Source organism: Pan troglodytes, chromosome 17 (genome assembly GCF_028858775.2).
Source record: "Pan troglodytes isolate AG18354 chromosome 17, NHGRI_mPanTro3-v2.0_pri, whole genome shotgun sequence".
Classification (NCBI taxonomy): Eukaryota; Metazoa; Chordata; class Mammalia; order Primates; family Hominidae; genus Pan; species Pan troglodytes.
This window is the reverse complement of record NC_072415.2, coordinates 32,824,240-32,840,691: the sequence shown is the minus strand read 5'-3', so window position 1 is coordinate 32,840,691 and position 16,452 is coordinate 32,824,240. Positions and strand designations below refer to the sequence as shown.

At 37.2% G+C, this 16,452-nt stretch overlaps 1 protein-coding gene across 30 annotated transcripts in view; it reads right to left on the bottom strand.

The window, feature by feature from the left end:
• The window catches only part of RBBP8 (RB binding protein 8, endonuclease), a 114,691-nt gene that overhangs the window by 33,089 nt on the left and 65,150 nt on the right, over nucleotides 1-16,452 (bottom strand). For 29 of the 30 annotated variants that reach the window (XM_054671893.2, XM_063795557.1, XM_054671890.2 and 26 more), the window contains 4 exons: nucleotides 10,343-10,518; nucleotides 7,742-7,846; nucleotides 3,415-3,512; nucleotides 1,684-1,796 (listed from right to left, as the gene is read on the bottom strand). In XM_054671893.2, coding sequence (XP_054527868.2) covers nucleotides 1,684-1,796; nucleotides 3,415-3,512; nucleotides 7,742-7,846; nucleotides 10,343-10,518 — 492 coding nt within the window. The remainder of the gene's footprint in view (nucleotides 1-1,683; nucleotides 1,797-3,414; nucleotides 3,513-7,741; nucleotides 7,847-10,342; nucleotides 10,519-16,452) is intronic. The other variant, XM_054671896.2, reaches the window with a different exon arrangement.

The window sequence follows — 16,452 nt, the reverse complement described above, 5'->3', positions numbered from 1 at the left end:
GTGATAACAATTCTTTAATACAGAATTAATAGTAAGGTCTTATCTACCTCTTAGAAGCAAATGATTAACCAAAATTTAAGACAAGGTACAGCTTTTGGCTTCTCTTCATTTAGATGACAAAAGAGAAGGGGAAAAGCAGAGGAAAATGACATAGGAAGTATTTCCCAATACCATAATATTCATATTTTAAAATTTTTTCCTAAGTACTTTAAATAACTTTATTATACAAAAAATCACCTTTTGCCAGGCGCAGTGGCTCATGCCTATAATCCCAGCACTTTGGGAGGCCAAGGTGGGCAGATCACTTGAGGCCAGAAGTTCGAGGCCAGCCTGGCTAACATGGTGAAACCCCATCTCTACTAAAAATACAAAAATTAGCCGGGTGTGGTGGCACATGCCAGTAATCCCAGCTACTCTGGTGGCTAAGGCACGAGAATCACTTGAACCTGGGAGGTGGAGGTTGCAGTGAGCTAAGCCTGGGTGACAGAGTGAGACTCTGTCTCAAGAAACAAACAAAAATCATATTTTAATAAATTCCACTGAGAACCTAAGTTCTTTTGTTACGACATTTGATCACGAGTAACTCCAAGAAACAAAATTCTTACACTACAGAATTGAACATAAATTAAGATTCAGCCTGTCTCTAGCAGAGGAAATATGCGTAGAAAGAGCAGTAAGTTTGAAGATGTGGGCTGGGTAAGATCTCTGGCTCTACCACTTAATAGTTATGTGGCCTTAAACAAGACATTTAACCTTTCTGGAGCTGTATTTTTGTAATCTGTAAAATAAACCAAAAAATTAGGGTAACAAAATCTACTTTAATCAGTTACTAAGATGACAGACTGTGATATACATATATAGATAGATAGATATCTATATATCTAAAAACCGAAAGCTCTTTTAAAAAGCAAAATGCTATATAAATACAGGTACAGTGGCCCTCCTTATCTGTGGGTTCTGCATCTGTAGATTCAGCCATGTGGCTAGAAAATAATTTGGGTAAAAAATCCAAATTTCACAACATTCCAAAAGGCAAAACTTGAATTTTCCATGTGCCAAGTACTATGTTGAATCTTTGCAAATGGATTGATATGTAGGCATTGTATTAGGTATTATAAATAATCTGGAAATTACATAAAATATACAGGAGGATATGCACAGGTTATATGCAATAATGATGGCCATTTTATGTAATGGACTTGAGCATCTTTGGATTTTGGTACCCATGGGGGAGGGGGTCCTATAACTAATCCCCCACTGATATCATGGAATGGCTGTATTATTAGTTAATAGGTATTCTGAAATTAGTAAAAATGAGATGCAACACAATCTTGGAAGCTCATCCAAGCTTCTAGATGCATTTTGTAGAACATCCAGTTTTGGGAAATATAAACCCCAAAGGGATGACTGGCTCTTTAAAGGAGCAGAGTGACAAGTACTGGGAACAAGTACTGCTTGACAGAAACACAGAAAGTAGCTAAAAATGATATCCACCTTTCTACTGTAATGCAAAAAAGCTCTCAATTGGTCAGAAACTAGGGAGACAATTTTTAAAGTAAACATTTATATAACCACAATAACAAACTGTATGTTGAAGGAGAGAAATGGCTTAATTATATGAAATTCATTGTAATGGGATCTCACCAATAGCTTATAAGTTTTCACCAACGTGCCCTTAATTACCTTAAACTATCTTCAGTATTTCTTGTAGATTCCTCAAAAGGCTGTTTCTTGTGATTTCCTTCCAGACAGTGGTAGAGCTCATCACCAAGGGGGCTCATGGGACCTTGAGTTTCCTTCAAGAGTAAAATATGAAGCACATCCATGTAATGAGATTTGTTCATTCTTAAAAAGGGATGAAGTACTGATATATGTTATGATGTAGATGAACCTCAAAAATATACTAAGAAGCCGGACAAAGGCCACATAATGTATGATTCCATTTATATGAAATATTCAGAATAGGTAAACCTCTAGGGACAGAAAGCAGATTGGAAGTTGCCAGAGGATGCAAGTGGGAGGTGGAAGAATGAGGGGAGGAGAATGGGGATACATGATTAATGGGTATGAGGTTTTCTTTGAAGGTGATAAAAATGCTTTGGAACTGGATAGAAGTGATAGCTGCATAATATTGTGAATGTACTAAATATCACTGAGTTGTACACTTCAAAATAATTAATTTATGTTATGTTAATTTCACCACAATGAAAAATATGAAGCACTTTTTAAGTTTAAAGAGAAAAGCCTCAATGTTTTACACAAGTATATTCTACTCCTTGTATATAAAACTCCAATTCCAAAAAACAACATTAAGATGCGGGGAAGGGAATAGAGATAACTATTCATACTGATAGGAGATGAATTTAAAATAATCCTTTAGAGAACAGTGCTTCTCAATCTTTAACATGCATACAAGTCAACTGGAGATTTTGTTAAAATGCAAGTTCAGTAGGTCTGAGATTCTGCATCTCTACCAAACTTCAAAACTGATGCAGATGGCCCATGGATCACACTTTAAGCAGCAAGTCATTAGATTTCAGCTCCCTTAATCTATTTGGTGTCTAAGCTGTGACTTGCCAGGTTTATGGGTAGGGGGGAATTAGAAACTATTAAAACACATTCAAAGTTCAAAGGTTAAAAACTACCCATTATCATTTAAGAATGAATTTAAAACTAGAAAGGACAAAAAAATCTATATGTAATGAAAAACGAATTCAATTTTTAGAAATTCAACAGCAAGACAACTTAATAAGAGTACAGCTGGATGTGGTGACTCACACCTGTAATCTCAACACTTTGAGAGGCTGAAGCAGGAGGATCTCTTGAGGCCAAGTGTTTGAGATCAGTCTGGGCAACACAGTTGAGACCCCCATCTCTACAAAAAAAATTAGCTAGGCATAATGGTATATGTCTGTAGTCCTAGCTATTTGGGAGGCTGAGATGGGAGGATCACTTGAGGCCAGGAGTTTGAAGCTATAGGGCTCCATGACTGTGTCTGTGAATAGCCACTGCACTCCACCCTGGGCAACACAATGAGACCCTATCTCTAAAAAACAAAACAAAACAAAACAAAACAACAATTCTGAAATCAACCTGAAGGTTTAGGTCTTCTCTTAGATGAGGGCAGGGAGGGGGCATGAGAGAGGGGGAAGGGAAGAAAGCTGACAAAATCTCTATGCCATAATTACTCCCCTAAATTTTGACTCAACCCATATCCCAAGAATTCTAGATTCTAGATTTCTGAGACTGCTGGGCTGGACAACAGAAATAGGACTTTCTAACAATGTAAGTTTTGTTTCAGGCCTTTACCCAAGATCTTTAGATAAAACAATTTCTCTTGCTTAATTCTCTAAAAACTGACCTAAAAAGACATAAAATTAATTCATGTTATCGCCAAACTAAACAATTACTTACAGATTCTTCTTGAACACCAAGTCCAAGTGTTTCAGCAACAACTGTAGCTAAATTAAAAGATGACTTATCAGGGGTATAGCTGCTTGTTCCATGTGCTTCTAAGAATAAATAATAAACCATTTTAATAAATAATAAAACCAATTTTACAAAACTGTAGAAGCTAGACACATTAAAATGACAAAAGAGGAAGGAAAAGGCTCACACTTCATAAGATGGCACTAGACACATTTTAAAATTCTGTGCAAAAAGTCCAAAATACCTACCATAAATGGCAATAAGTTGCAGGTCTATGCATGCTAAAATTTTTCAAGTAAATTTTATGTTTTTCCTAAATGAACTGAATGCAATAGGTAGATAATTTTTCTTATTGCCACTGGGAAAAAAATCTTAAAATGGATTTACAGTGGAATTATTGTGACTTATGTTACAGCATGAATATCCAACTATATTTACGCTATCTTTCATGAAAACATACTTTGTAGGAGAGATTGTCAGCACTGCATGTTTCAGGTTAAGCTAACACATATTCGTAAATCACCTATGTTCTAGTATTTTATAAAGGTTAACTCAAATATTTATGGAGCACTTATTATGTTCCAGGTATTGTGCTAAGCAGTAGATGAAAAGAAAAAGTTCTTGTTCTCAAGGAGCTTATACAGTTGAAAGGTAAAAAGAGAACTGCAATAGAATGTGATAAACATTATAATAAAGGTACATAAAAGGGGTGATTTAAACATAGAATAAGGACTCCTAAATCTCTTTTGGGAAATCAAGGAAAGTTACAAGTGATGCCTAAGCTGACTCGAGAGAAGGAAGAATATGGCAAGTTAACTGGACTGGGGACAGAAAGTAGAATTCTAGGTATAATTAAGGGTCTAGAAAGTGAAACAAAATTGCTTGTTCAGGGAACTACGCATGGTTTGACTGCTAGAAGTCAAACCACAGAAGATGGGAGTAGGACATGAACCCAGTTAGGTTGGTTAGGGGTCAGGTTATGCTAAGGAGTTTCAAATTTATCCTGTAGACAATGAAGAGATATCTAAGAGTTTTAAATAAAACAAATGCAATGTGTGGGCTGAAAAGGTATTAGTGGCTGTGACACATTCATTAGGCAAGAAGCAATCACTAATAGGCAAGAGGACTAATTAGATTACTAGAACATGTTGTCTTGATGAGAGATGCTAGTAGCCTAAACTAGTATAATAGGGGCACGGAAGAATATGTAAAACAGATATGCAGGAGGTGGAATCAGTAAGACTTAGAGGCTGTTTAGCAAAAACAGATGAAGCAGAAATCTAGGATGACTCAAAGAGGCATGTATAGTGTCATTCACTGAGATTGCAAATGCAAGGATGAAGAGTTGGTTTGACAGGTTAACTGTCAACTGTAGACATGCTGAAGTTGAAGGATATCCCTGTAGAGGTATCCAACAGCAGGTAGATACATTGGTTGGGACCCCAGGAAAAAAGTCGGACAGAGATACAGGTTTGGGATTTATTAGTGTATGAGTCAGAGAAGACTACTGACTGCAGGTGACATTCCTCCAGGAAGAGATAGAAAGTGAAGCCGGGTACAGTGGTTCACACCTGTAATCCCAACACTTTGGCAGGCTGAAGCAGGTGGAGCCTTCTTGAGACTAGGAGAGCGAGACCAGCCTTGGCAACATGGTGAAACGCTGTTCTACAAAAATACAAATATCAGCCAGACATGGTGGTGTGTGCCTGTAGTCTCAGCTTCTTGAGGGGCTGAGGTGGGAGGATCACTTGAGCCTGGGAGGTTGAGGCTGCAGTGAGCTGTGTTTGTGCCACTGCACTCCAGCCTGGGTGACAGGGACAGACACCGTCTCAAAATATAAATAAATAAATAGAGAGACAGAAATAGAACAAGCACAGTATCATATATTTTGGAGAAGAGCAACACTGACGACGTTTACAGTCAGAATCAGTTCCAGTGTAAGGAGTAAGAAAGGGTTTGTGAATGCATTCTCCTCTCTTCAATCCCTGTAAGTCTCCCTCCCTACCTTCCCCTGTACCCCACTCCTCTAGCACTTTTCTCTCTCCTCCCTTCCTCCTTCCCTCCCCCTTCCCTCTCTCTTGCTCTCTCTTCCTCTCTTGCAGGTGGGGGTTGGGGAATATAATCCATATTACAGTGAGTTGGAGTGAATGGGAATTAGTAAAGTAGAGATATTGAGTATAGACTATTAATACTTTTTCACCTCTGAAGAGAAGCTGTAGCTAAAGGTGGAGATTATTAAAAGGGGGATTATTTTTTAAAGATGGAAGATAACATATATGTGTATATACTTAAGAATAAGCCAGCAGAGAAGCTGCAGATACTGTATAAGGAAGATAGGACAAATAATGGAGCAAAGACCTGGCAGCAGCAGAACAGAATTGGTTCTAGAGAGCTGAGAAGCAAGGATCTGCCACCCTCTGTGTTGTATCCCTAGCACCCTTTGCTGGACCCTGAGCCTCCATGCACATGCACACATACTCATGGACAGACAAACAGACACACGTTAATATAAAATGATTTGTAGCTTTCAGTATGTAACTTTTACACTATTATAAAATGAATAAGTGATTAACCTTGACCAACCCTCCCAACTGGGCTCTGGATCTCATCTCCTCTGACCTTTTTAAGGATGTAGCAATTGTTCCCTCTTTCTCCAGAACTATTAATTTTCTCCTATTTACTTGATCATCCTATCAACATAAATAAATGCTGATCATGCTATAATATTCCATCTTGAAAAAAATCCTCCCTTGACCCATGTTCTTCCTTAGCCACTGTCCTGTTCTCTCCTCCTCTTTACTGCAAAATGTCTTGGGAGTACTTGTTTGTGTGTGCTCTTTCCACTTTCTCTGTCCTTAGTTTCCTTTGAACATGAGACAGATCTCAGATGGTCACCATTACACCTTAACAATTTTTATCATGTTACTAGTTTAACACTCAATGATCTACATGCAACCAAATCTCATGGTCAATTCTAAGAAGTCTTCATCTTACTTGACTTATTAGCATTGTTAAACACAGTTGATCACCCCTTCGTCCTCTCTCCACTTGGCTTAAAGGACATCATTTTTAGTTTTCCTATCTCATTGGCAGCTCCTTCTCTGTTTTGTTGGTTCCTACTCATTTTCGCAACCTCAACAGCTACAGTATTTTCTCTAAGGAGGTGAAAAATGGTTTGGGGCAGGGGGGAGCAAAAAAAACCTTACTATGTATAAAGCACAGACATACATGCATACACGTATCACCTAAACAGATATACAGTAGATCTGCAGTAATAAAATTCCAGCAGGGAAGGGACTGGGGGGAGGGGGGAAATGTCTAAAAATGCTGGGGTGGGGGTTGTTCAACAAAAGAAAAGTTGAAAATCATGGCTTTACATAATGAAGTTCCCCAAGGCTCAATACTTGGACTTCTTCTCATCCCCATCTATTATCACTTGCTTGGTAATCTCATCTAGTTTCATGGCTTAGATGCCATCTACCTGCTGATGACTTCCATATGTGTCTCCATCCTCAACTTCTCTAAATTCTAACTCACATCTACTCATGAATCCAAACTCTACCTGAATGTTGAGTTTGCATTTCAAATAGAATATTCCCGAAGCCAAACTTCTAATTTCTACCCACCCCCGCCCCAACCTATACACCTGCGGCTCCCAGTCTTTTCCATCTCAGTAAATGGTAACTCTATTTTTCCTGTTGTCCAAACCAATCTCCCCTTTACTCACTCTGCTCCAGCCACACAGGGTTCCTTAATGTTCCTCAAACAAACCAAATGGCATCTTTACTGCAAAGCCTCCGGGCTTGCTAATTTCTCTGCCTGGGTGCCCTTCTCCCAGATAGCCACATGACTCACTTCCCTCCCTCAGTCCCTATGCAACCATCACTTTACAAGTGAGGCTTTCTAATATCCCTTCTTACCCTGCTTTACTTTTCTTCAGAGCACTTGCTTCTATCTGACATAAATTTTATTTCTCCCTCAACTAGATCATAAGCTCCACGAGGACAAGGGCTTTGTTTTATTCAGTGCCTGGTATACAACAGATGCTTCAATATTTGTTGAACAAATAAGTAAATCACAGTAAAGCCTTCTTTACTTAAAATTATTAGTAATTTATATTAATATGATTAGGGATATTTATATGAATAGGATAACATTACTTTCCAATATGAAAAAGATAGTAAACTAGTAATATAAACAAAATTATATGGAAAATACCTTTAAAATATTGTCTAAGTTAGACTGTGGGTCACTGTTACCCACCAATAACCACAATTTTAAACTTGTAAAGTAATCTCAGTATCTTGCTTACTGGCCATTGGAGATTGACTTTGGTCATAAGTGTCAGCTACTAGAATTTCATTTTCATTAGGATTATGTTGTGGATGAGTTGAAGACTTGGAAACTTTTCTCATTTCTAAGGGGAGAAAAAAATAAGAGATTACACAATAAACAATGATGATGAAAAGTATTATCAAATTATTTTTATTTATTCATATTTAAAATTTTTATGTATTATCTGTATTTAAATACAATATAAGTACTGTTTTACTGACATAATTATCATATTCTAAGAAGTAAGCTCCTTTAATTTCACTAAGAAACAAAGCTGTTTAAGTGAAGACATTGGGAGAGAGGGGACTAGAACAGACAGCTTCTTCTAACCCAAATTGCCTAGAGTAGTAACATTTTAGTGTTACTTTCTTTTTATATTTGTTACAAATCAGCAGGTTAATTTAAAAAGGTATACTGGGCTGGGCACAGTGGCTCATGACTGTAATCTCAGCACCTTGGGAGGCTGAGGCAGGAGGATCTCTTGAGCCTAAAAGTTCCAGGCTGTAGTAAGCTACAGATCACACCACAGTACTCCACCCTGGATGACAGAGTGAGACCCTATCTCAAATAATCAATCAATAAACAAATGATCAATCAATCTAATGTATACTATATCATTTATCTCCATGATCTTTGTTTTAGAGTTTCTATTTTCGGGAAGGAAACTCTGAAGCATGCTTTATCAGAAATCACTCCAATATTTAAAGATTTAGTTCAAAGAAAACCAAAATAAGGACAAGGTAAAGTGAAATGGTTTTCCTATTTATAACTTGAGAGTAATATTAAAAAGCATTATAAACCTTAAAATAAGCAAGCAAGGGAAGTTAGAGAACAGGACTAACTAGTCATTAAAGCATTTAAAATTATTATTATTATTATTATTATTTTTGAGATGGAGTCTCGCTCTGTCGCCCAGGCTGGAGTGCAGTGGCATGATCTCAGCTCACTGCAACCTCCGCCTCCAGGGTTCAAGCAAGTCTCCTGCTTCAGCCTCTCGAGTAGCTGGGACTGCACGCGTGTGCCACCACGCCCAGCTAATTTTTTATATTTTTAGTACATACAGGGTTTCACCATGTTAGCCAGGATCGTCTCGATCTCCTGACCTCGTGATCCACCCACCTTGGCCTCCCAAAGTGCTGGGATTACAGGTGTGAGCCACCGTGCCCGGCCTTAAAATTATTTTAAAATCATTTGTATGGCTCAAGGTTATCGTACATCTTAAAACCAAATTTCAGATTCCAAGTAAAAAATGATCAGAACAAGGTTAAAGCAAATGAATTAAATTTCTAAATAGTTACATGCTGCTTTCATACAAAGAAGAAATAAACCAGAAGCATTTATATTGGTTACAAAAGACTTTCCTAATATGGAATTGTTTTCTAGATATTCTTATTTGTGAATTTAAACCTGATGTAAATTATGCAGTGATTATCTTTAATGATTCATGTCCTGTCTGACAGCAAACTAAAAGGTCAACGGATATTCATTTTAGATCTATGATTTTACATTTTAACTTAGCTCCTATTTAAGTGTAGGATTTTTAACAGTTCTTTTGTTTTCCACTAGATGGTGATACAAACGCTTATAAAGTGGGGGAAAACTGTCAATGTTCCAACATCTAAGAATAAGATCTGCTTATTTGTCTAAAGGCATATTTACTGTCAACAATTTATTTGTATTATACAAATATAGTAGTACGTATATATCCCCCGCCCCCCCATGCTTTCCTTGTTGCAAATAGTTTAGGTTAAAAATTAAAGTCTTTACTGTTTGCTTTAGATTAATACTAAAAGTAATACTTGATCATGGCATATAACAAATTTTGGGACTATGTGAAAAGACAGTTTTAAAGCATTTAGCAGAAATGATAAACTAGGCTGGAATTAGAAACATGTCACTGAAAAGCCACAAAGTGGACACATTATAACACCATTTCTTGATTACCACTAACTCCTACAAATTACACCAAATAAAAATAGCCAGTTACAGACAGCTCCAATGGCAGGAGTGCCCATGTGGCAAGACCTGGAGAGTAGGAAAGTTCAGAGCTAAGAAGATCTGTATTTGAATTTTGACTCATCTACATAATAGCTGACCTTGAGTGAGTTATTTAACCTTTCTAAACATATCTTTCCTCATCTATAAAACAAAAGAGCTGATAGTTATCTCACAAGCCTGTTACGAGAATTAAAACACAGCAATAATACATGCAAATCACTCAGCATAATACCTGGTACACAGGAGGTACAAATTAACATTAAGTTCCTTTCCTTTTTCCTTCTATCCCACTTGGATATATACACATAGGAATATTTTTAAAATAAAAAGAAAAAAGAAACTATTTACTACATTTATAAAATATGGTATATTTACATGTCATATAGATGACACGTATCTACATAACATGGGCAGAAAATGCCTTCTCAGTCACTTTACAAACAGAAGTTAAACTCATAGTTGTACCATGGGATACCAGAATAGTGACTATCTTCTTATCACTAGATTGAATAACATAAAAACTAGTAGATGAACACTGGTTTACAAAACCAGAGAACTAAAATACAACTCCAACTCTTACCATTTGCACACACAGAGTGCTCCAATTTAGTATGTGTTTGTTCTATGTATCGGACATGGGGGTTCTCCTTTCTTCGTAGCCGGTTAACGCCAGAAAATGAGAAGGCTGTTATCGGTGAATCTGGAATAACGTCTTCCTCACATTCAAGCTCAGCTGCTTGATGCTGTTGATCATTCCTAGAGAAGAATGACAATGGAAAGAAAATCAATTCAATGAGTATTAAAACATTTACTACATGGCATGGAGTTACAGTAGAACACAAACATGAAGCTCTAAGGGATGTAATCCCTTGCATCTAATGTTCCAAACCTAAGTAGATAAGTGCACGAATGATTACAGTACCCAGTGGGGAATACTATGTGAGAAGTGAAGTAGAAAGTATAGTCAATAGCACTTCAGGTGAAATTAAAAGTATTTCAAATTGCAGACAAGATCAGGAGAGAACCCACAGTCTGAGGAAAGGCATGTAGTACTGTGTACTTATGCTGGAGAAGGGAAAGCTGGAATTACATGAACGAGAGCCATGAGCTCAATGTGCACATAATGTAGAAAGCAAGAGGAAAGAAATTAAGGTTTTAGAGCTTGGATATAATGTGACAATCTAACAGTATTGTGCAAGATTGGGACAGAAGGACAGGAGGCAAGGAAATCAATTAGTGGCTATAATAGTCCAGGCAAGCCGCTCTGTCTGTGGTCTGAACTAGAATATTTTAAGTACATATGGAAAGGAAAGAACGTTAAACATCATGGTAGTAGAATTAGCATGCTTGACAAATACAGGATGAGAATACTAACAATGATAATAACCAATTTTTGTTATGTGTTTACATTGCCCGGCACTATTTAAATTATGAGTTTAATTATCACAACTCTGTGAGGTATTACTACTTTCATTTTACAAATGAGGAAATGAAGATACAGAAGTCATTTACTAAAATAGTAACAGAGTCAGGATTTAAATCTTAGCAGTCAGACCCTAACAATAACACATTGTTAACCAAATGTGTTATCCATAGTCTACAAAAAGGCCTCAAAATTTGAGTTTCTGTTACTGCTTTTATCTAGGCCCCCTTATAGTCTACTCTCAACAACAGTCACAAGAGTCCTATTAAGAGATAAATTGGGGCCGGGCGCGGTGGCTCACACGTGTAATCCCAGCACTTTGGGAGGCCGAGGCGGGCAGATCACAAGGTCAGGAGATCGAGACCATCCTGGCTAACACGGTGAAACCCTGTCTCTACTAAAAATACAAAAAATTAGCCGGGTGTGGTGGCAGGTGCCTGTAGTCCCAGCTACCCAGGAGACTGAGGCAGGAGAATGGCGTGAACCCAGGAGTCGGAGCTTGCAGTGAGCTGAGATCGCGCCACTGCACTCCAGCCTGGGCAACAGAGCGAGACTCCGTCTCAAAAAAAAAAAAAAAAAAAAAAAAAAAGACATAAGTCGGGCCAGGCTTAGTGGCTCACACCTACAATTCCAGCACTTTGGGAGGCCCAGGCAAAACTCTATTGCTACATACAAATATATTAAAAAATTTGCCAGGCGTGGTGGCACACACCTGTAGTCTCAGCTACTTGGGAGGGTGAGGTGGGAGGGTTGCTTGAGCCCAGGAAGTCGAGGCTGCAGTGAGCTATGATCATGCCACTCCACTCCAGCCTCGGCAACACAGTGAGACCCTGTCTCCAAAAAAAAAAAAAACCCCAAAAAGACTTAAGTCATATGGATGAAATCTCATGAAAACCCTGTCACATCTGCTCATTTCACTGAGAACACAAGCCAAAGTCCTTTGATCCATGAAGATCCTACATGACCTGATGGTGCCCCTCCCATTTTTCCTCTCTGACCTTTTTTCCTATTATACTCTATTCCTGCCACACTCTCTTCCTTGAGGTTCCCCAAACACACCAAGCATACTCCCACCTTAGGTTCTTTGCTCCAGTTGTTCCACCTGCTTGGAATGCTCATCCCCAGATACCTACATAGCTAATTATCTCTCTAATCTCCTTCAAGTCTGCTGGAATTTTACCGTTTAAAATTGCAACCTCCCTTCACACACCCTAGCACTCCTGTTCCCTGTTATTCTGCTCTATAAACTTTATCCACAGCATTTACTGCTTTTTAACATAGTATGCAATTTACTCATTTTTATTTATTTAGATTTTTTTTTTGAGTCTGAGTCTTGCTCTATTGCCCAGGCTGGAGTACAGTGGTCCAATCTTGGCTCACTACAACCTCTGCCTCCTGGGTTGTAGTGATTCTCGTGCCTCAGCCTCCTGAGTAGGTGGGATTACATGCCTGGCTAATTTTTGTATTTTTAGTAGAGACAGGGTTTCACCACGTTGGCCAGGCTGGTCCCAAACTCCTGACCTCAAGTGATCCAGCCGTCTCGGCCTCCCAAAGTGCTGAGATTACAGGCGTGAACCACGGCGCCCAGCTGCAATTTATTTATTGTATCTATTGCTCACCTGTTAGAATATAAGTTCTAAGAGGATGGGATCTTTGGTTCACTGATGAATCACAAGAGCCTACCACAGTAGACATACAGTAGGTATGGCATAAACATTTGTTGAGTGAATATGAGACATTCCCAGATTCCACTAGAGAATAAATTTGTGTGGATCTAGGCATATGTTCTTGCCCAACTCAATTCAGGATCAACTGTAACTGAAAGATTGGGTTTGAATTGAATTGTGAATGTTGAGTAAAAATAAAGTTAATTGACTTTCCCATGTCAAACCATTACTGACCTTATTTGCCAACCAATTGTTACCAGTCTGTCAGACATCTAGGCTTTACATGACCAAATCAGTCTGTCCTATTAGACTCGTATCAACTTGCAATACTATTTCCAAATAAAAGCTTATATAGTGAGAACTGTATGAACTGTGACCAACAGAGATTTTTAAGAAACATTAATTGGAAGACAAAGACTAATTTTTCCCAAAAAACATTTACACTTTAATTTCCTGAATGATACCAATATTATTTGTAGGCTTTAATCCTACATTTTATACCAAGGAACAATCTTTAGAGCTAATGTCTAATTATTTAAAAATTTTTAAATTTTAAATAAAATAAACATAAACATAAAATAAAATAAACAAAATTATTTAAAATTTTATTTTATGTTTTTGAGACGGAGTCTCCTTCTGTTGCCCAGGCTGGAGTGCAGTGGTGCGATCTCAGCGCACTGCAACCTCTGCCAGGTTCAAGTGATTCTTGTGTCTCAGCCTCCCGAGTAGCTGGGACTACAGCTGCGCGTGCAACCATACCTGGCTAGTTTTTGTATTTTTAATGGAGACAGGGTTTTACCATGTTGCCCAGGCTATCTCAAACTCCTCACCTCAAGTGATCTGCCCACCTTGGCCTCCCAAAGTGCTGAGACTACAGGCATGAGCCACTGTGCCCAGCCAAATTTTATTTTTAATTGACAAATAATAATTGTATCTACTTACTGGGTTCAACAAAATGTTTTGATACATGTTTACAGTATAGAATGATTAAATCAAGCTAATTAACATCTATCACTTCACATACTTATCTTTTTTTTGTAGTAAAAACATTTAAAATCTACTTGGCAGTTCTGAAATATACAATCATTATTAAGTCACCATTCTGTGCAATAGATCTGATATCTAATTTTTAATCTCTTCCTGTAATTTTCTTATTCTGGAAAAACAGTAAGTTAAAGTCATATGAGAAAGGCTTATAAATTAATGGAGTGTGAAATCTATCTGACCTAGCTTTAACTAATCACGTCACAGCCTGCTTGCCTATTAGTCATAAAAATTCAACCTGAAACATGAATGAGTCACGAGAAGCAATTGATTTCCTGGCAGAGTCAATGTGGAAGAAGCTGGGATCACAAAAGGAAAAAACAAAAAAAAAAAAAACAAAACTAGCTCTAACTAGAGGTGCCCAAACTAAGTAAATGAGTGCCGGCTTTGTCTTCCTTTGTCATAAAAGGAAAAAACAAAACTCCATATATGTTAACCAAGTTCATCCTTTAAAACACTAGTCTCACTGATTTTCTGAGAGAAAGAGTTCACGTCACAGCTTTTGGTTAAATTAATTATGCACACTTGTCCTCCTTTCACTTTTCCTTCTGATGGCTTGAGCTGTTTGATTTGTGGACCCCTGCTCCCTCTTAATTAAACTCCTGTCAAAACTGTTTTAGTTGGTTTCTTCTCCAAAGACCTATAATTATGGATCTGGGGTTTCCCTTCATGAGTCTGTAAAAAAGTTTTAAATATTCAGCTTTTTTCCTTTTCTACTCTGAAGAACTTACATTTCCAGTTAAAACATAATTTAAACTTAACGAAGTAACGTTATAGCCATTGTAGGAGAGGTGGCAGTACTGCTCCACTGATCAGGCTATACCTAGAATATTGATTTCTTAATTCAGATATTGACAAACTAAAACATTTTAAAAAATTCACAGTTTGAAGAGTTGAAGTAATGCCACATGAATGAACAGAGGATATTTAATGCCACAGTTAATGAACAGAGGATATTTACTCTAGAGAAAACAAGACTCAGGAGGGCCATGATAGCTGTCTTCATGTATCAAAAGAGTCGTCAAGTAGCACAGGTGAATAGACTTGCTTAAGATGGTCCCGGAAGGCAGTCATCATCAAGAAATATAACTTATAAGCAGTGTAATTTCTATAAACTTAGAATTTTCTAATAATTTTGTCTTACTAAATTTAAATAGGCTTGGGAAACAGTAAACTTCTACTAGACGTGTTCAAACAATAGCTATTTGTTAAAGAAGCTGTATAAGGAATTCAATTTAGAAGAGGGTTGAATGCAATGAGTTCTACAGTCCTTTGAACTCTTACGTGTATAGACTCCCTTGACTTTCACTGACCCATCACATCTATTTTCTAAAACGAAGAGAATGATGACCTCAATACCTAGCTTTATACACATTTTTAACTTTATAGTGGCAAAATTTTACTGAATAATTTTGGTGTCACTAATAACTGCCCTACCATATAAGCCATCTGTAACATCAAAACTAGCTCAGAAGAGTTAGAGTTACTGCATTTAACAAGCAGAAGTCAAATAATATTTTCTTCTAAAGTTCAGGGAAATTTCAGGCACAAATAGCATAATATGACAGTGGTTTAGGTGATCAGAGAAAATTAGGTTGCCTTTACAAGATGATACTTGCTTTTTTAAAAACAAAACAAAACTGCTGAGCAAAATGCAATTTCTTTGCGACCAAGCTACAAAAGAAGTTGGTTCATGAGAATCACAACTATCTTATATTTTAGAAGAGAATAAAAGACACAATCAGATCATCTCCTATACTCTTTTGACTAAGCATGTCCTAAATAAACATACATGCCTTAAGCTCATCTATATGATTACTCTTTCCTGTAATTTCAAACTTTAGCCTTCACTTCTTTTCTAAAATTTGAATTTCAACAGGAAAAATGTATGTGCTTGAGAACACTAAAAATAAATTCTAAACTAATTAGAATTCATATTTCTACCAAGCAAATGACACGATATAGTTTCAACCTAACTTATACACATTGGTTTTTGAGGCAATCGTCTATCTAATTCTGTGTTAACTTCTACACACTTGGTATCTCATCCCTTTGGTACTCATAAAGATCAAGGCTGATGTGTTCAAAATACCATAAGCTACGTACATACATAATCACTTCACATAAATTAATGTAGGTCAACAATCACTTATCTAAAATCCTTGGAACCAGACAGGATTCCAAATTCATATTTTTTTAAAAAAATGAAAGTAATACAGTAATACAGAACATATATACATAATTACATAACAGCTCCAGTGGAGTCTGAAGCATCATCCTGTAATCAAACACATTGATATTTTCACAGCAAAACATATGAATACTCACATGAAGTGGGATAAAGACTATAAACAGCATTCTGCCATTGCAGTGAGGTTAGGTTGTGAACAACATTTCAAAAATAACCTTTTGGGTTTTGGAATTCTATGTAACAGATTGTGGATCTGTGTCCTGTGTTCTCTCTTCATTATACAGCGTTATTAAAATTAGAAAGTGTTGACATTTTCTTATAAACATTTTATAACATCAGTCTGATCTCATAGGTTCCTTTCCTCA